Here is a 21,646-nt window from a genome sequence, read left to right as displayed (position 1 = left end):
GAAAATTATTGGGTAGCCAGGTTGTAGCTGTATTGGTCTAGAGGCAACAAGGAACCCGGCCTCATAGTAGAGGTGGTATGTTTTATTAGACCAACTAGATTTTTGCAAATGTTTTTTGCAGTTTTTTTTCCCCCCAAAAATCTAGCTGGTCTAATAGAAGATTATCACCTCTACCACGAGTCCTGCCTCAAAAAAACCCCGATCGTCCACTTGGAGCATGTATACTATTACTGATCGTGCATTGTACAAGGGCTGGAACAACCATTCAGAGGGGATAATTACCGCCCACCCGGCAACGCCGCCTTTGTGCCCCCTCCGTTGCTGAGGTCCTCTCTAGCCAGTTCAGCAGGGCTGCCTGGCCGCAGATTGGCTGGCAGTGAGCTCATGTATTTATGTAGCTTTTTTTCCCCGTTCTGCACAGCAGCAGCAGTGCACTGGGCAGCCTCCCTCAGCGCAGTCAGCTGCTGCCTTGGCCGGAGCGCCTTTGTCTTTCTGCTGCCCCGGCTGCGCGGTGTCGGCGCTGCAGAAATGTGCAGGCTCCTCATTGCGTGTATTACGCTCTTAGGTAGGGTTTATTGACGTCAGGAGGAGGCAATGGCTGAGCCCGCGGCTGCCGCGCTTGGTGCTGCAGTCCCCTCCAGCAGTAGCAGATGATCCGGGAGCAGGGGCTCGCGCTGCTGCTGTCGCTGTCACGTGCGGTTACACACACTGACTTGCAGGGGCCGGAGCACTGAAGGCCCCCGGGAGGCACTGCACCCCGCGGCACGACTGCTTGAGGTGACATCCGTGAAGCTGCCTGTGGAAATGGAGGAATAAAAAGCCAGAGGAGTTGGGGCTCTATGATGCCGGCAGGACTCTTTCCCCCCTTCCTCTCCTCTTGCTCTCGGATTTGACATCATGTATGTGGTTGATGGCTGGGTTTTTAGGAACGGCTGAAAGAAGAGGCTGGAGAAGCGTTTAGTAGCCTTGTTCTGATTTGAAAGGATCTTTTTTTTTCTTCCCTCCTTTGCTAACAGTAGATGTTTCTCACTTTCTCCTTATTGTTTTAGGTCCGTTCACATTGTAGCCTTTGGCAATGAAAGGGAGGCCTTTTCAGAGGAAAATCAGCAGCCCAGTCTGATTTGGACCTATCTGGGGAGAAGCGCTCTCATTTCAGAGACTGAAAGCAGTTTGTTGCTGAACTCTGCCAGTCACGTTGGAAATCCTGTTTTCACTGAGTATCAAGCCCGCGTGTTTGGAAATGTCAGGCTGGTGGTACATGACTGTCCCCTTTGGGTAAGAATCTAGGGTGAAACTTATAAGCTTAATTTAAAAAAAAATGGAGCTGCTCCTAATTCAATGCGGTTTTTATTGAGTCTGCCAATTTCACAATTGGAAACAATAAACCATTAGAAGTGGATTTACAATTTTAAACACATAATCACCCAAGGATATTCTCCCATAACCAACAAGATGAAAAGCCCCTTAGCAAAGCCACTGCCTACTGACCTATATGAGGAGGCAATATTTTCAACTCGCTTGTTTGGTAAAAACTGCATTGAAAAGAATCCAAAAGAAAACAAGAAACCTTTTGTGTGGCTTGAAAACCAAACTCTCTCTCTGAGTTATCAAAATGTTTTCATATATGCTTTGCTTTACTGCTGTAGGGAAACACTTGGAGAGGGAATCTGTTTCCCAGAAATAGTCCAGCTTTGAAAATTACTGAGACATTTTGTAATGGGGCAATTTGGAGTTATGGTGTATGAATTCTTTTTTTTTTTTTTTTTGTTGGTTCCTGTTTAAATGTGTTGAATTATCAAATGCTGAAAAGCAATTCCTGAGCCAGAAAAAGAGAGAGAAACAGTTTTTGATACTGTTCCATTAATTCAGCACTTCTGTTTGGAAGTAAATTTATTGAATCCTGAGCAAAAATTGACTTGTTACTGACCTTGTGAGTTTAATGGAGAACTGATGGGTTCTCACCAGATTTAATGTTTGTGATTATTTCAGAGCACTGTTCTTTAGGATTGTTGTTTAGTCAGATATACTTAAATTCAGTTTCATAATATTACTTAGAGCCTCGTCTTGAAATCCTTGCACACACAAAATTTCTCTGTAGAAATTCTGAGTGGAAGAACTCAGCGATCAGATGCCTTGTTCTCCAGTGGTAGCCATTGTGCTCTGTGTGTGTGATGACCCGGTCAACTAGAATTGAGGGCCCAGTTTTGAAAGTTTCACCTTGCATAGTATTTGCATGTGTTGGTCTGTGGAACCACACCTCACCGTAAATGCCATTCAATATGAATAAAGGTTGGAGAATGGATGTATAATGAGACTGGAGGATATCAATAGAAGAAACTGGAAGGAGGATTGGTAAAGGTAGGGCAAGGTTGTGTGGTCCTGGAGAGTGTTCACAAATTTCAAATGTTTGATTGACCTTTATCAGTATTTGAACTTCTGAGCTGCTGAAGAGAGAGCAAAATTTTCAATTCTGGAGGCTGTAGGTTTGCAGAAACTAAATATCAGTAGCAGCAGCTTATATTGTTTTGACACCTCCTCCATGTTTCCTGAAGTGCTATACTCTTCTATCTCCAAGCTTTCCCAGCTGGAGCAGATAAAGAGTTTTTAATATAGTGGGTATTTTTTTGCTTACTTGGAGTGGGTAGTTGTATAATTGGGTTCTCTCTACAAAAGGCTGGTGCTTGCTGTGGAAGAGACTGTTTTGGCTTCTTTAGCTTGCTCTTTGGACTGTTACTTAGACTTATATTTGATGACTATGCCTCTTCTGTGGGAATAGGCCTATGGAAATTATAGAGGTGCTCCTGCTTGTCACAGGTGATTTGGGACAGATCCAAATTGTTCTTATAAGCACCTCAATTTAGGTACTGCAACACCTGAGAATTACATACCTTGCCCCAGTAAGGTGAGCCAAACTAACAGGCTTAGGCATCTAGATACCCCCTAGGAAATTAGATGCAGGAGTTAAACCAGGTAGCCAGTATGCTAAGCAGGGAGATATCAAGAATTAGTTAATAGGAAATGCTGGAAATAGGAATGTGAAAACTCCTGCTTGTCTCGGGCTCAGATGCATGACTCAGGGCTGCACAAAAAGTCTTAGGCACTTCCATAAACTCAGGGTCCAGAAGTAAGGTGCCTTCCTGAACAAACACCTAATGCATACTGACTGTTCAGTACAAGATGCAGGACATTAGGGTTGCTCTCAAACACAGCCAGTGTCAGTGGTAGTGCTGGTGGCTGCTTTCTGCATAATAGATTGTTAGTTGGAAATGGGAGGGTGCAGAGCTTCCTCATTTTGAGGGGGCTGGAACCCACAGTTTCCACTTCCCAGGAGAGTGCTGTAACCACTAGGCAAGCCGCAATACAATTCTCTAATCAGAGTGAGTGCTCTTCCTGTTGAAGCTGTCTCTTTGGGCAGGATTGCTGATGTGAATTTTTTCTGAAAGTGCATGGATACTTCTGTCTAGGTGTAGAGGTATCTTTTCAGACCAGAATGAAGATGCAGATTGAATCTCTAGGCAGTTGATTGAATTGTAGACAGTAGAATGGGGTTGATCTGAACCTAAATCTAGATCATCGCCTAAATTTCACCTAAGTTTGGTTTAGACGCCTATCAATTTTTTTTTAATTTGGCTCTTAAGAGCATTAGTGAGTGAACATTTCAGAAGAATTAGCTCATATTCCTTTTATGACTGGAACAAGGCTGAAAAAGACCATTTTGGGGTATAGGTCAGAAACCTGCATAGAGTTGTGGGCCTTCAGCAGGACTTGTGACTTCTTGAACTTCACTGTGATTCTGAACAGTTACTTCTTGACTTTATCATCAAGGACCTTCAGTGATTAATTTCTGCAAGAACAATCAGTAGGGCTTTTGCAAAACAAATAAACCTCAAAAACAAAATTGTTCCTGTTTCCCACCAGGACAGCTTCTGTGGAAGAAGAGTTGTGTGTACAGAATACATTTCTGGTGACTTAACACTGATAAACATTACCCATTAGAGGAGCCATATAGTTCCCAAGCAAAGTCCACCTTTATTTTTATTTTAGTTTCTTTAAACTTTAATCCACAAGCAAATGATTTTACAAATGTTGACAATAGATTAGGAAGAAAATCTCTGATACTGTGCAATGTTCTGAGAAGGGTGTGGCAAAGGAAATGTAGTTAAAATCAGTAAAGCAATACTACGTGGTATTTAGTGTTTGTTTTGTACATTTACAGTATTTTCCCTACTCAGCAAACATCTGAGAAAATGTGTGGTGCGAGAAGAAGGGAGAGAGCATCACTTTGTAAACCCCTTTACAAACTGTCCTCAGCTGAAGCCAAATATACCCTGAAGAACCCCCAGTCCTCCCTAAGTTTACATTCATTGACCATCAAACCAGGAACCTGTTTCTCTCTACACCAAAGTTCCTCTCAAAACAAGAACAAACACTTCAAGCAACACTTACTGGGCCATGGCTCTGGTTGCTCCTCTCATCTCTGAGAAGGCCCATGTGGTTTCATTGTTGAACAGGTGCTTGGAGAATTTCTCCAGGATGTCCATTAGAACAGTGGCTGCTTTGGGTTTGTTGTAGATGGCACTGTAATAATAGTTGCATTTGTGGTTCTCCTGCAAAAGACGCCTCTCTAGAGGAATGGGGTGGTAGGAAACAATAAGTTTAGTGCATGGAGCACTGGCAAGTGCCTTGTCCTTTGGCGTTTGGAATAGCAGCTTGATTCTGCTGCAGCCTAGTGAAGGTCTCCCTGAGGGACTTGGCTTAAAACAGTGTTGTAATGGTGTATTTCTTCCAGATATTCATCAAGATACGAATAGGCTTATCTGACTACTTAGCTGCATATCAGGAGCACATCTTTGGCTTGGCAATGCAGAAGTGAGTAGGCAGGATGGAGCCCATAAGGAATATGGGGGAATTAAGCACTAAACAGGGATCTATAAAATGTCATCCAGTAGAGCAGTGGGAGCCAACTTGTTTGGCAGGAAAATAAGCACTGCACCCTCCCCAGCTGCCACTCCTATCCCCTTCCCTTGCCCTATTTGCTGCTCTGCTTTCTGCTCCCTACCCTGTTTCCTGAACAATTATGCTTAAGGTATGGTTAGGGTTGAGGCATACAGGGTTCCCTTGTATGAAGTAGAACACTTATTAAAAAAAGACACAGTGTATAAGCATGCAATGAGTTACCCTATTCACCCACATCCAACACAATTTCAAGTTTAAGATAACCCCCCCAAAATTAGATTCTATACATAAATAATTATAAGTTTCTTATAATTATCTATGTATAGAATCTAATTATTGGAGGGTTGTTTTAAACCCTTCCCCCCACCACTGTAGCAGGGTAGGCAGTAATAGGGGGAGCAAGTAGCAGGGAAAGCATTGGTAGGGAAGCGGGTGCCTTGATCTCCTCCATTACCTCCCCTCCCTAGTGCCCACTGAGCTCTGCCACTTGCCCTTCCTGCCTGCTCCTCTGCCACTTGGCATGCTGCTGCTTAACATAATTATGTGGGGGCTCTGGCTCTGACCCTAGCATGGGGCAGGCAGAAACAGCTCTAGTTCCAGCCTCTGGTCTGGGTGAGGGCTGCAGCTGCAGCCATAGCAGATTCTCTGCTGCTGCATAGTCTTCCCTGCAGTTCTTTCAGGCTGCAGACGGCACGCTGTCCCCCACTCTTCCCCCTCTCCCTGCATCATGCAGTCTCCTCCAAGCTTTCCCTAGAACATGCCCCCTCCCCTTTGCCTGCCACACAAGCCACCAAGGTCCTGGCCAGGCAGCAGCAGCAGTGGCAGTAACAGCTCCAGCCCTGGGGCAGAGAGTGGCTGCAAATCTGAACTCAAGCCTTGGTCATGGCCAGACCCAAACCCACTGCCTGTCCCAGACCAGTACTTGAATCCAAACTGAGGCTTTTTTTCTGCATGTGGAGTGCAGAAAAAATGTTATCTTGGATTTGAGTAAATAAGGTACTTACTTTGCTAAGTGGTTGTTCTGTTCTAAGAGTGTTGATCAGGCAGCTCGGCCTGTGGGATAGCATATCATCTCAGGAGTCTTGAAAGTGTGTCCAACTACTTTTATATACCCTTACCTTTAGTTTCATTCACTTAATCTAATGTCTAAGGATACTTAATGATTATTCCCCTGTATCCGCTGGCTCAAAACTATACCTTTACATTCCCAATTACGCCTTACTCATGCCGCGTATAGGGTGATGTCTGTTACATCTGTTTTTACCTGAAAACAGGATTACAAGTTTAGTTTTAACCTTAGTCATCACAGAGTTCTTAACCAGGCCTGGCAGACTACAGCAAATATTTGATTAGAGAAGACTGATCTTATCCTAATTCAGTATGGTCTTTGTGAGTTTGTGAGACTTAATGATAAACTTGGTTTTAGCTAATCTGGTTGTTGTTGAGTTTGGACATGTGGAAATGTAGTTGGGGGTTTTGTGCTTGCTGCAGCTTTCTGCCGTATGCCTGTGCTCCCTGCCAAATATACTGCTCTGCTTTCTGGTTGCTGTGCTGTCTCTCCACTTCCTGATCTGTAGCGTGTTACACGGAAAGGCTGCCTGTGCTGCAGGTTGGCCAGCCCTGCAGTAGTGTATGAAAGTGTAAGAGTGATGTTGTAGTTGTGATGGTCCAGGAATTATCACAGAGGCAAGGATTTCTTAGGGTGATATCTTTTAATGGACCAAATGGCCATGTCTACATGAGATGCTGACTGACTGCGCAGTAGCTTGTTACTACTGCTCAGTAGTGTCATGCGGCATGAACTGTGACACAATGCTACTGTGCAGTCAGTGTCACCAAAATGCCATGTGGGGACGCTAATGCACAGTAACTCCAGTTACTGCGCAGTAAGTAACAACTGTGCAGTCAGCGTCTCATGTAGACGCAGCTGTTCTGTAGTTGGAATAGACATGGGCACAGACAGAAGTGACACTTTTCACCCAATCTGGCCAAAGCAGTCTATAGCCATGACCAAACACAAGTGCATGGCTGCAGACTGCTTAAAAAAGGCTGATCAGGTGAGAATCTGAACCCTCATTGCGTGGGGGTTCAGATTAAGACATTTCAAAACATAGTGTCTTTTGTAATTTATGTCTGCCTGCCAGCCTCTGAGCTGTTTTCAGAATGGGCGTGGGGAAAGGGACCAGCAGAGGGAGTTTGGTTTGGGATTTTTTTCAGCCCCTACTGGAGGGTGGGGCAACCCTCCAGTGGTGGCCAGGGAACCCCTAGAACAAGCTCCCTGTACTCCCTTCCCTCTTCCCATTCTTAAAACTGCAGCCTGTCAGGGAAGGGGGGCCGTTGCTGGGGGAAACCACCTGCAGGCTGGGAGCCAGCACCTAGATTCCCTTCCCCCTGGAACCAGAAGTGAACTTCTGTTTGGTCCGCAGGATTGTTATAACAGAATGCTTCCTGCAAAGCGTTATGAGTTACAGTGGGGAGCTGCACTTCTGTCTGCACCCTTAGACAAGCTTTCAAATGTAAGCTGCTTCTTTCTGATGAAGAATGTCTTGCATTCAAAAGCTTGTCTTAGTCTATCCCAAATACGTAGTTTGTCCAATAAAAGACCCCACCCTAAACAATTCTTGCCTTCTTATAGAGTATGGAAGAAATGTGCAAGGTAGTAATGGGGAACAGAATGTCACTCAAAAGTAGCACTGCAAAAGCAGATCCTGGCTGTGTAGGACACTAAAGGCAAGAGGGGACAGAAATCTTGAACAGCTTCTGAACAAAATTTTTGATCAGCCTGTTCTTTTAAGAGAAAAGCTGCAAGTGATGTTTTAGATTGCAGTGGCTCAACTGCTCTCTGCTCCCCTGGGATATAGATTTCTGCTAGCATAGTTATGGAGGTCAGGGATGTGAAGAAGTATGTGATTCCCGATTGACATAGTTGTCCCCTGGTACAGATGCCATGCAAGTAAAACTGCTTTTACCACTATAGCTGGTTTTATGTAAAGAGAATGGTTTTACAAAGTGCATACAATGGCTATACAAAGCAAAGCTTTGCACCCACAATTGTTTACAGCTATTCTTAGCTTAGACGTAGCCTCTGACTTGTCTGCATGGGGCGCTTTAAAAACGTAAATGAGTTAACTAAATTTGTGAAGTAAAAGTGCTTAGACCCCTGTGTGGATGTTATGATTCATATTCAAATGGCTTTAGTTTACTATAGCTATCTAGCCAATACAGGGATCTCATGTATTTTAATTTACGTGTATTAACTTTACACCTTTAGTTAATTTGTCTGAGCTTTCCTGAGTGCCCTCATTCTCATGTACTTAAACCCTAACAGAGGAGGCTTTCTTCAACATAACAGATTTTACAGAATTTACATTTGGTTTGTTGAGCTTTAGTACTCAGTTCCACTTTTGTAGCTAGTAGCTTGTAGTCTCCAAAAATAGGGCTTTGGGTAAGAGAACCTGCTTTGTTGTGTTTTGGCAATGTAATCAAGTTAAACTAATATTTTTAGGTAATACTGTTAGCAAAGCCCTGGCTTTCCATGACACTTTTGCTCAAACTGCTAAATAAAGCAGAGGTTATAAAACCATTTATATAATGTATGTAGGAACTGAGTGGAAGCTTTTTGTTCTTGTAAACGGAACAAAAATGTAGTGAAGCAGAATCTCAAAGGAGTGTTAGAGATAAATCTTTGTTAGTTGATAATAAATAAATATACATAATTACTGACAGTAGCCAAAATCAGAGAGAGAGAGTATATAAAGTCTATAAACTGAATAACAATTCAATCAGTAATGTATTTTGTTACTGAATCTTTTGTGCAGTATTTTAATGGGATTCATATAGATGAATGAAAAAATCTGACTTTCATCATTTTTAAAATTGACTTTGAAAATTCCATATATACACAACAAATGGCTTTGTAAACCCATACAAAAGGTTCTACAGTACTTAACAGGGTTACAGTAAAGACTGGAAACTTCCACCATTGAAGCTATTTTATTTTAATAACATTTTGAGATCAAATGGTTTAAGGAGGAAATTGCAGTTTTCCATGAAAAGCTTATTCTTAGACACGAGTGACAGTTTCATTTTCCATTCTTAGGATTCTATAAATTCATAATGCTGACTGCACACTGCAATAGCAGTGAAGAAGGTAGTGGTTTTGAGCTATGAGGTACTAAATGGCCTGGGCCTAAGGGACTGCTTTCTCTCTTACATTGCACTGTGATCCCTAAAATTAGCCAGGAGCAACCTCCTGCAGGTTCCAGCAGTGTGCCAAGTTTGCTTGGGAAAAATACATGCAAAGGTATCCTTGGTAGTTTTTCTCAGTTCTCTCCCCCATGATGCCTACCAGAGTCTGAGCCTGAACATCTTCCAGAATCCCTGGAAGACCTTCCTATTTTGGGTTGGAATGTCTTATAGGTATATAGAAGGCAACACTAACATGGGTATTGTTTGGAGGGAGGGGCATTGCTTTATAATTTATTTTAATAACTTCTATTGGCTTTTATAAGTTATTTTGTTTCTCTTCTTCAGTTCTCTTGTTCATCTGTTTTACAAGTTATTTTTGCTGTCTTCTGTCAGATGCCATGAACCTTTGTTGGGAAGATTGGAATAGAAATCTAATCAATAAATACCCTTTTTTGCATAAAATACGTGCATCCTCAGGAGTCTGGAGATTTGGTGGAATGGGACAGGTGCCAACATTAATTGCTATGGCTCCCAGAGTTGCTCTGGGAGCTACAGCAATTAACGGTGTCAAATCTTTGGACCCCTGGGGAGCCCCCTAGCTGGATGATGTGGCTAGTCCACAGGGTCTGATCCAGCACAGCCTTAGATCTGGTTTGCCAGATCAGGCAAGCATGTGAGCTTGCTGCACAGGCAGACCAGGCATAATGGCTCCAGACCCAGCATGCCAAATCAAGCAAGTTCATGGGATCAGACCCAGTGTGTAGCCTTAGACCTGGCACCAGGCTGGCGTGCAGGTCAGTCTGCAGCTGTACCCAACACTTGGCTTCAGAGCCAGCACTATTAATCAGGCTAATATGTAGGCTTGGACCCAGCACATGGTCCCAGGCCTGGTGTGCAACTCCAGACTTGGTGTTCCGGATCAGTTACCCATAAGATTTTTTTCAAGCTGCCTATCACTAACAGGATATATATTGTATTTGGGGGGGGTGCTGTATATGAGAAAATAAGGTAAATACAAGGATGTCATGTGAAAGAGGCTAAAGCATCTTGCTTTGTCCCTAGAGGCATGTGTTTGAGTCTGGCTCTGGATTTGTATCAAACAAGCTGCTTCCCAGTGAAACTAGGTATAGGTGGGCACATGGTCATTTGGGCTGTAGAGTTAAGAGAGAGATTCTGATGTTGGCTACAGGCCTTAATGGTGCCTTAATGTGTGCCTTAACAGTGTAATTTCACTAGGCTTGGTTTGATTTTTTTGACCTTTTTTTGGTTGTTGACTATGTTGCCTAAATCCAAATAAAATTATATGGAGAAATGATAAAGCAATCCCCTCTTCTTTTAGCTGCATCTCTACAATCAAAAGTAATATTATCAGCTAAAACATAACTATAATATGAAATAATATTTGCATCGTGTACCTTTATTTTTATCTCTAGGAGAGTGGATTCTTGACCCATATTTTTTTTTTTCTTTTTAGGATATATTTGACAGTGATTGGTACACATCTCGGAATCTTATCAGTGGAGCTGATATCATTGTGATTAAATACTCTGTGAATGACAAGTCTTCATTTCAAGGAATAAAGGACATTTATGTCCCAATGATAAAGAAAGCATTAAACCACTGTTCAATTCCAGTCGTAATTTCTGCTGTTGGTGCAAGAAAAAATGGTAGGTACTCATTCTTATATCATCAGAAGTTGAAGTATTACTTTGAAGGTAGATGTTAAGTCGGACACAGTGAAACAGTTTGCCATTCAGTAGATGTCAGCAGCAACAATGGGAATTAATAATCTGCTTTGATTTTTTTGTGTAATGCGCTCCTGGATTGGTCATCATCTGTGGGGATTTTGACCTTTGAATCTGTAGGCACGAATCTGTAATATGTTTTTAAATTACAGGCCAGGTCCGTACATTAGCTCTTAAATATCACCTAGGGACAGAGAGTTGCAGTGTTTTAGACTGGGTGACATAAGGACAAAGGGGCTGATCCCTCTGACGACAAAGTAGCAAGAGATGAAGTCTGTACTCAAGGTCATGTGTAGCTCCCGCAGATCAGTTTGAATTAGCTATGTAATAACAGTTGCAGTTTCTGGGTTTCAAACTGCCTGTGTAATAATACAAATCAAAATAAAAACTAATATTAAAAAGACCAGATCTAGTACCAGAACATTTCATTAAAAAAATTAACAGTTTGTGTATCTAAAAAGCAGATTTTTTTTTTTGATTTTTTTTTTAAGAAATGAAAATTATAGTCTTGCTGTCCTGGGTCCTGTCATCAGAATTCTTACGCTAAGTAAAATTAAGTGTGGCTACTAGTCAGCTGGGAGATCTCCAGGAAAAATGCACCCTGCTGTAGGGAAGACGTATTGTTTCTTTTGGTACTTTTTACGCAAGAGAAATTTGTCAAAAAAGCCTTTTGCCTTTTTGTTTACTTAACCTAAAAAGACAGTTTAGTGTGTTCATTCCTTATTCCATATTTCCAAGCATTGTGCAGCCTGATTTTGCCAATTTTTGTGTAGTCCAATAAGGTAGGGGTTTAACTTTTAAAGAAATCTGCACCTGTTCTACTTATGGATGCTTTCAGAAGTAAATAGAATAAGCAGCTCTTGACTCTGGTCAGATACAGACATTACACCTTTACAGGTGTAAGTGATCGGAAACCTGTCTATATCAGTAACAGAAGAGAATCTTGGTGCATAAAACCAGTCTATACCCATAATAGAACAGAAGTTCGGAAAGTATAGACTGGCTTAAAAATGGTGGAACCCTCTGTCTAAGATTTGCCCTCCACCACCAAAGGGCCAATGTGTGTTCTGTTTGTTACAGATCAAAACTACGCTGCTTCTAGAAAACTGGCTGCGTCTACACAAGACACTGACTGTGCAGTTGTTACTGTGCAGTCATTTAGTACTTGCACACACAAGTACTAAATGACTGCGCAGTAACCAGAGTTACTAAGCCGTAGTGTTGCCAAACGGCTTTCAGGTGATGCTGACTGCACAGTAGCTCACTACTACTGTGCAGTAGCATTGTTACACTTCGTGCCATGCGATATTACTGTGCAGTAGTAGCGAGCTACTGCACAGCTAACGTCTCTTGTAGACATGGCCATTGCGTAACAGATCAGTTCTGCCTTGGGCTTTTTGAATGTCTGTACTTAGCCTGTATGTCAGAGTCAAAAGTTATTTTTTAAGTTAAAGGGTCAGATTAAAATAAGTGTTTCTGAACTTTCTGAAAGTACTTTTTATTACCAAGAATAAGGGACATAATTTATGAAAAATACTACCTTTCTCTGGGTGCATCTTAGCCACTTTCTATCCCATGTCAATATTGTTTGAACAATCAGGCAAATAATTTTATTCTGTAAACTGAATACAAATGTTAGTATACATAAAAATGTACTTCATATAAAAATGTTACCCTAAGATTACCAAGGGCTACTTAGATGTCTTTATTTCTTCAGTGAACCAGAAAGCCTGTTACTTTATTAAATCTTGCACCAATTTTCTTTTATATTTAACTAACATTGCAAAGCATAGAAGCAAAACAATCTGCTCATACAAATCTCAATAAAAGATTAGGGCCTAAATAAGGAATGGTGCAAAACAATAAAATGTCAGCCTACTTTGTATCGTGCTGTTTTGGATTAACCAAACCGCAGAGTATCTGGATTTCTAAATAATGCCATGATAAATAAAACATGCTTTCCATTGTCATGCTAATCCAGGCCATCGTGTCCTTTATTACAATTGTTGCTCCTTTCTCAGTTAACTGACAAACCTAGGAAAATACAAGATTTGGGGTAAAGATTAAATGCAAGATTCTAAATGTAGACACACAGAGCCAAATTATGACTTGTGCTACATTTACATAAAGAGAACTAGGGCTGCAGTGGTAATTCACCTCTTTCTCTGCTGTGTGGTCTTCCTTTCTCATGGTCAAAGTGTAAGTGGGTAAAAACATCTGCATGGGGACTACCATAATACACATGCGTATGGGGAGAGAATTAAAGTTGTTTTTATCTATGCAGCTTTATTCTTGTAGTTCCAAACTCTTCAGAGCTTTACATTCCAGTCTTAATATTCTTTTAACTTTTATTTTTGTTTTAGTGTAACAAACTGCATTTATCTAATAGGCAATATTCTGAAATGATTTAAATAAATGTGTATGCTGCTGCATTAATAGGTGCCCTTCATTGCACATGTGAATTTGTTAGGTTTCAGCTTGCTGTTCTGTTGCTTACTGTATAATGTTTATCTTTAGTAGTTCTTAGAAACCAGTTTACCTTGGAGTATTTAATTAAAAGTATCTTGCGTAAATGTTTTCTCAGAAGTGCCTTGCACTTGCCCACTGTGCACTTCAGACAGGCGGAGTTGTGTTACTACTTCTGAAGGGATTCAACTTGCTAAAGATCTAGGAGCTACTTACCTTGAACTGCACACTCTCAATGACTTCTATATAGGAAAATATTTTGGAGGAGTGGTAAGTAGAAAATTGTGCTCTTGTAAATACAGCATAGGGCAGATATTCCTGATGTTTCTTTTAAAGTCCAAATCTTGGCTCTAACTTATAACACTGCAAAGAACATACATGAGAAAATAGATAAATGAAACAATGATTTGACCATTCCTCTACACTGCACATTTTTCTCTAAAATTTTCCACTGGTAGTGCATCTTCACTAGGGGTAGCAATATTAGTAGCACTAGAGCTTACCCTGTAGAAACTATTTTTGGAAATGTTGTGCCAACTAAATGAACAGAGATATTTCTAGTTAAAATTGACTAGACACCAGGTTATTTATAAAATGCTTTAAATTGCTCAAGATTTTTAGTAGGATTTAGTATGACTTGCTCAATCAATCAGTTGTTTTCCACTTGAAAGTGGACATGCTAAGGTATTTGAAGTTTTATGCATTCCTACAGTTATCTTGTTTTCAATCATTAGACGGTTTAGAATCTCAAGCGCTCTATCTAATCAGTTGAAATTACCATACATTGATCTCCAGGATTAAATTGCTGGAAAATGCAGAAATGGGTTGAAGAAAGTAAACTATGGAACGATGAACATTTGCATGACAAGTTAAACATACGTTATTTAGAGCAAGGACTTATACCAGTACAGTTAAATTAGTACAACCCCTCTTGTATTCTGGTCTAGACATACTTTTTAAATGCTTCTACAAAATTAGTTGCATTCTAATGCTGGATAGAAGATCAGCCAGAACTGACATTCTGGTACAAAAATGTATATGGATCATGCTTTAGACGTTAATATTATCACAATGACATAAATTATCTCTCAAAACTTATTTAAGTGGATTATCAGGCTAGTCTTCTTTTCTGGTAATGAAATTTTGCCTTCGTGCAGGAAATTAATTGAATAAAATGCTTAAAAAAGGACCTATTTTCCCATTAAAAACAAGGACAAATTTACTACTAACTTCAGTGAATAGAAGGTCAAACCCTTAAAGTTTGGATTTTTAGAACTAATGTTACAAAAATGTATGTTTGCAAATACAAACTGAGCAATTGCATGTATAATACAAATAAAAAACTTGAGAATTGCTGTGAAGTTGACCTGTTTTTGAACACGTCATTTAAGCATTTGTTTTCCTTAAAAGTAGCCCATATTGGTAATTTGAGATTTTTTTAATTAATGTCACTTCTTTTTTATGATATGGGGAAGAGACTAAAGTTTGTTTGTTTCCCTAAGTAATTTCTTTTCTTCTGGGTTGGGTTTTTTTGGGTTTTTTTGTTTTTATTTTAGGAACATCAAACATGTCTCATGTTCTTCCCTCTTAACTAGGACTTCTTAAGTACCTCAAGATGTCTGTTTTGAGTTCTTACATCTTAATTATATATTTTTTTTAATTTAACAAAGACAACCTTTTGACTGAATGTTCATTAGTCCCTGTAGTTAAGTAGGACTTAAGCTATTTAAACCTCTGTTTTTGTTTGAAGAATTCATGCTCGCAGTTGCTCATATATCAGTTGTTTCTGTTTTGATATCATTCTTTTCTGGTAGAATATCAGTTCTACAGTAGACGTGCACCAATATATTGGTCAATATCATATGAGAACCGATAAAAGGAAAATTGACATTACCAGCAATTGGCTTCTTTTTTCTGATGTAGCCGATAAGGTCGCTGATAAATGCTGTGTGCATGGGTGCACCTGCAGCATGCATGCAGCCAGTCCAGCAGCTTGGAGAGCAGGGTCCATCTGGTAAGTCTTTTGGGGGGGGGGCCAAGGGGCATGGGGGCGCATATCAAGGCCCCCATGGTGAGGGAGGGAGTGGGGCTGGGAAAGGGCCAGGTGCTGCCCAGCCGGGCGGGGCACAGGACAGAACCCTGAGCAGCTTGTCTGAGGGGTGTGGGGAGGTAGGGGCAGGTCCCGCTGCTGCACACACTCTGGAGCGAGGCATGGGGGGCACATGCCCTCTGGATCTGTGCATGGGGCGAAGGCTGCAGTGGCAGCCCGTCCGAAGCCAGGGGCAGTACCAGGCTCTTCCCAATGTGGGGACTGGGCCGTGGCTATGCTCAGAGTGGGTGGTGGTGATGCTGAAAGAGGGGTTCAGGGGATTATGGTGAATTTTGGGGTGGATGTAGTCCACCCCAGAGCCCCCCTCTCAGTGCCACCTGCCCCAAGCAAAGCCCTGGCCCAACCCCCCACTGGGAAGAGCACAGCACTGCCCCCAGCCTGCAGTGGCAGCCTGCCCTCACCCCGTGCCCAGGTCCAGGGGGCACGTGTTGCCCATGCCTCCCTCAGAGATATGTGCAGAAGCTTGAGCTGTCCCCTCCTCCCTGTGCCCCACACTGGCTGGGCAGCCCCTGCCCCATTCCCTCCCTTACTATGGGGGGGCTCGATATGCCCCTTCCCCCCATCAGACTCACAAGCTGGATGATACTCTCCAAGCTGCTGGGCTGCATATCGGTAATCGGATCGGTATTGGCCAATATAGCTTATTAATAATCAGCCACCAATACTGGTCCAAAAAATCTTTATCGGCGCACCCCTATTCTACAGATCACAAAGCCCTCCAGAATCAACAAGATTTGAATTCTTAGTGTAAAAAATAAGGAACTTTTTTGGCACGTGCCTTTCACTTCTTCTGAAACAACATATAAGGAAACATTGTGAATATATTAACTTTATAAACATTTTACCTCAGGGTTTCTCTTTGAGTCCTAACCGAAGGTATTTACTTTGTGCTTGCTGTGTAAACTGTGCCCTGATGTAAAACTCCTTCTTGGTTAAGTACAGCTGTTCAAAGAGTCCAAGGCAGAATGTATCTAAGTAATGTGGTTTTCTTTAAGTAGCCTAGGATAGATTAGTAGCGAATAATGTACGTATTTATCCTTTGGTGGGGGACACGCACAGGCTGCCTACGTTGGCCAAGACCTGCAAGTTGCGGGTATTCCTGCTCTCTTCTGAGCATGCCCTGTGGGCTCCTGGAGAGTTCCATGCACAGCTAAGCACCTGGGCCACCCCTGATTGGCTACTGAGCACAGGCAAGCATGCCTCCGTGTGAGCAGGGAGTTTCAGAGGGTTGCAAAGGAGGCTGGGATTGCAGAGGAGAGCGATCTAACTTGAATCAATAGTTCATTACACTGGTCTAAACTAAATCAATTAGACTTGAGTGCACAGTGAACCAGGTGGTTCTTTGACTGGGTTCTGCCACTTTTTCTACCGGTCCATGCGCGCCAAACTTCTGTATGGTTATGGGTTTAGATAGATTTCCAGTCATTTGGATTGGAAGTAGAAGAGGTCTCACTTCCCAGGAAGTGGCCAGCTGCTTTCTGCCAATGAGTCTATGAGGCATGCTGAAGATTTGACATGTTCCCAGCATTATCATTAGATAATTTTGAGAACATGTCAAATCTCAGCATGTCTCATAGACTAGTTCATTGTTCCCAGTTTTTTGAGCTGGGATTGAGCCACATTGATGCCAATACCTGCACTTCCTTTTTCAGTACTCCTCATTTACTTTGAAATAATTCAGTATTTGCTCTAAAGCCATTTTTGCATTAGTATTTATTGCAATGCTGTTCATGTTTTTGACACCATGACTTCACTACAGTTGGGATTGACTGAAAAATTGCCCTACATTATATTTCCATCTGCATTTGTATATTTCTAGTTTAGAGAACCTCCTACAAGTGCTGAAAGCATTTCAGATGTGTGTTTCCATTTCCTTCTAATGTACAATCTAAAGAAGGACACTACCTGTTTCCATGTTTATTTTTGTCTCCAGAACCCTTTATGGCCATCCCGTATATTTTCATGAGGGGGCTATTCAAAAGTGATGGATTGTTCCATTTACCGTTTAAGGATGAGTGTGATGCCTTCAGTGATTGTGGGAACGTTAGACTCAGAATTGTTTTGGCACAGCAGTATTACTTGATTGCCAACTACATTATTCTGCTTTCTAAACTTGGCCCTAAGCATGGTAGAGTTTCTGTTTCTGAGAATTTTTGAGGCTCTGCTTTCATTTTCTAGTAACTTGAACCTGGTTTGCATAACCTCTAGTCTGTCTTTATCTGTATCATTCCAACTCAGACAAAGAAATAAGGATTCTTAAATACTTGACAAAGGCTTGTTCCCTTAGGAAATGAAATCTTAATAACCATGAGTAACATCCATATAAGATTTAAGGTGATAGCTACAGATATTGCTATATGCATTTGGTAGTACTGAAGCTTCACCTTTACCAACTGTATTTCAGTTCTTTACTTGTATTTCTTTATCCGTCTTACGCTATTTTCAGCCTCTTGCAAAACTGATACTTTCACTCCATGGACCATTTCTTTTTAGGGTGATAGTATGTTTTGTCTTTTATTTCTGAAAAAGCAAATCATGCTCATACATCATTTACATAACTTTTTTTTACTTTATTTATATAATAAAGCAACTTATACAAGTCATATTTTTCAATGCTATTGGCTAGTTCTTGGCAACATAATATGTATAGTGTTAGCTTGCATTTTGGTGACTTGCATCCTGATTATTATCCATCAGTTTCTGCTCTTCCTTGAAATCTATTGCAATAGCTGTTCTGACTGGTACATTAATTGGTAACAAGTCAATGATTTCTGACTTGACTGAATGAAAGGAAAATTAACCATCATCCAGTCTATTGTTGTTTATTATAACATACTGATTATTCAAATTTCAGAATGAAATCAACATGCACAACTGTTGACATTGGCATCAGTGGCAGTTGTGCATACAGACTGAGAGCAGTGAGTAAATACAGCATTTAACTTATTCTTAAATACATTTATTTGTAGATTTTAAAAATACATTTCATGTTTTAGTTGGAGTATTTTATGATCCAGTGCTTGAATCAGAAGACATCTGAAAAAATGAAGAGAAGAAAAAAACCCCACAAGTGCCATGGAGTTAAACCACCTCATCTTGAACAGCCAGGTGCTTAACAGTGTCCAAGCTGTACATTACTGTTCATTGTGTTAATTGTTTTCACCAACAATACTGATCAGATTGACTAATTATAAGCCTTTAGTACATTATCACTATTAGCACCTGCTGTCGTCTGAGATTTTAAGCAAAATAGATAGTATAATAATTTTGGGAAGATTTAAATTAATTTCGGGATGGTTTGGTAAAAATGTAGATAATGTTATGAGGGATCATAAATTACAATTTGAATATGTTTTATGCAAAAGATTTAAGATTGTACACATGGAAGTGAGTAGAGAATCCAGTTAAAAAAATTATCAGTAGAGTTTGAGTCTTTACAGTCTCTACAAAAGAAAACCAAAACATGTAATTATGTAATATTAACTGAGGTTAGATTATCTCAGCCAGTTAGAGTGGGGCTGTCCTGCTGGCAGCCCATTGGCCTCATGTGGTCTGTGATGGATTAAATTGTGCCTCCTAGGCTCCTGCTTAGCCATTGTCCCCCCATCACTCTAGTTGCCACAGCAGCTGGAATTTCCAGGCTCCCCCTTCCTTGTCCAGCTGCCGCTTCCTGTCTTCCACCCGTGGGATGGGGTAGCACAAGAAGCTGAGGGTAAATCTGAGGAATGCTGTGCAGTTGGCAGTGAGCACGGCTGGTGGGGGGGGCAAAGGCAAATGGTGCAGTGGGGCTCAGTATAGTGCTCAGTATAGTGGTGGGGGTGTGCCTTGCAGCAGGGGAGTGTCTGCAAGGATGTACTGTGGCCTGGGGGCGGTTGGGTTGCAGGCATGCAGTGCAGTGGTAGGGGTGGGGGTTGCAGGCACACAGCGCAGCAATGGAGGGGGGCATCCAGGGTGTGCATAATCTGGTGGGGGGCATGGCTTGCCCTGATGAAGCTCCTGGGGCATGTACAGTCCTGAGGTAGAGTACAGAAACCATACAACAACAACTACATACATAAGCATACTTCCCTCCCATCCTCCCCCCGCCACTTTTAAACACATCCTTGCATTCTAGGTATGGGTATTTTATTTGGTTGTTCCCAATAACCCAACTGTGAATATGCAGTTCTTTGTTTTAGATTGACTTGCATATTATTTATTCCTGCAAGCATGTGCAAAGGCTTTTAAAAATGAAAGCCTAAGTATAGGCTCCAAAAAACTATTTTTTTGGAAATATTTTGCACCAAAATACTTTAGAGCAAGAATTTGTCATTAAATTTTGTGAGATCCCTACATTCTCTCTCTCTCAGTTCAATTTTGAAACTTAATAGCTAATTACTGTGCAGTATATATTCTGAAGACAAGGGCCCAATTAAAATGAGACAGAGGACAAGAAATTCATGGAGAGAGTAAAGGAACATAAAAGGAAAAAATAAAAGGCTAAAAGGTATTTTTAGTCTATGCTTTAATATAGTTCAATATGGTTTAGTTTAATATGATCTTTCATATTCTTGTGTTCAACATTTGATAATTATACCTTTAACTATAATAATTTTCATTTGAAGTTGCATTGTTTTAATTCTTTGATTTACATATAATTTGTTTTATTAAACTGAGAAGTTTCGAATAGATTAGCAAAGAATACGGGGCCCAATCTTGCCTTCAATTAAAAACAGTGGTAAAATTCCTATGAACTTGAGACCCATTGTTATCTCCTAAATATGAAGCACTCCTTAAATTATGATAACAATAAGAAATGATCACTTTCTTGCAATACATATTCTTACAAATAGGTTTCCTGAAATGTTCTAATTGTTATTCAGCAGTATTCCTGCCCAGAGCAGGAGGGTTGGACTTGATGATCTTTTGAGGTCCCTTCAAGCCATTAATTTCTATGGTTTCTATGATTCTACTAGTTCTGATATGAAAATCAGGGTATTTACACTGGAAATTAGCTATGTCTAAAAGTCAGACTGGTTGCATGGGTGGGAGTGAGGGAGGATTTAGTCCAGTTAATTCAGGGAAGTTGCAGCATCAATACCTATATTTTCTTGCATAACATATGCCCCCAAATAAGACACACACCTTATTTTGGGAAGATAGAGAGTTTATGGAACAGAGGCAGTGTCTGCTCTTCAGCCCACTTTCCTTCCCCTAGTTGCTGCTCAGGCAAAAGCTAGAGTTTTAATCCTATACCACTGCTGCTGAATTGGTAGCAGCTTTTGGCTTCAGACTTCACCTCTGCTGCAGGTTCTCCTTGCCAGAAAAGAGGCACAGCTCCTAGCAGCCATTCCAGTGTCTCCATGCTTCCAGTCCAGTCCAGAAATCAGCCTCTTAAGACTGCAGTCCAATTTTGGAGGGCTGTTTTTTGGGAAAGGACTGTGTATGTTATGTAAGTAAATGCAGTAATTTTGCACTGAAACATTTTTTTTTTTTTTTATCAGTAGGCAGAAGGCAGGGCTGTGTGACTTACAGACTAATTCATTTAAAGGCATGAGCTTTCATAGGCTACAGCCTCCTTCATAGATTCTGAAGCAGCAAGCTGTAGCTTACAAAAGCTCAGGCCTTTCTGAATGTGTTAGTTTATAAGGAGCCATAACATCAGACTATGCAGCTAACCACCTCTCTCTAGGGCCTCAAGTCTTTTTAGATCTATTTTCCCTCTCAAATCTGGCTGAGTGTATGACATTGAGACTCTCTTTCACTAATAGGCATCCAAAGAATTTGAACTGGTAAAGCTCTGAATTTAGGAAGATAATTCTACTAAACCATAATATGGGTAAAGCAAATACTTGTTTATACAGTTTTCAGGAAGTGTCTTTTTTAATGTAAATCCATATGAGAAACCCAGACAGAGATCAATCTTGTATACACTATGAATCTTTGCATTCCTTTTTAAGACTTTTAAAATGGAAGAACTAATTTTACTAAATTATTATTAATATATTTCATTGTTAACATATTCTACTAACCTCATTCAAGGTAGATAAAACTGGATCTGTCCATTCCTATTAGTTTATTATAGAGTATATTTTTAAGACATTTTATTGAAGTTAATTAAGAGAATACTTATCTTTATTTGACCTAGTTTCTGAGAATAAAGATGCTTTTGTTTTGTGTTGTAGTTAATATGGAAGTAGAG

The 21,646-nt window shown here is 40.8% G+C and overlaps 1 protein-coding gene across 1 annotated transcript in view; it reads left to right on the top strand.

The window, feature by feature from the left end:
- Positions 1-571: 571 nt before the first annotated feature.
- Positions 572-21,646, top strand: part of RHOBTB3 (Rho related BTB domain containing 3) — a 52,890-nt gene continuing 31,815 nt past the window's right edge. Inside the window, exons 1-5 of the mRNA XM_006261639.4 lie at positions 572-899; positions 1,050-1,275; positions 10,619-10,811; positions 13,474-13,625; positions 18,462-18,573. Of these exons, the coding sequence (XP_006261701.1) occupies positions 898-899; positions 1,050-1,275; positions 10,619-10,811; positions 13,474-13,625; positions 18,462-18,573 (685 nt within the window). The 5' untranslated portion in view covers positions 572-897. The remainder of the gene's footprint in view (positions 900-1,049; positions 1,276-10,618; positions 10,812-13,473; positions 13,626-18,461; positions 18,574-21,646) is intronic.

The sequence above is a fragment of the Alligator mississippiensis genome, chromosome 3 (genome assembly GCF_030867095.1).
Source record: "Alligator mississippiensis isolate rAllMis1 chromosome 3, rAllMis1, whole genome shotgun sequence".
NCBI classification, from domain to species: Eukaryota; Metazoa; Chordata; order Crocodylia; family Alligatoridae; genus Alligator; species Alligator mississippiensis.
Note: the sequence above shows the minus strand (reverse complement) of the source record. Positions and strands in the feature narration are given on the sequence as shown.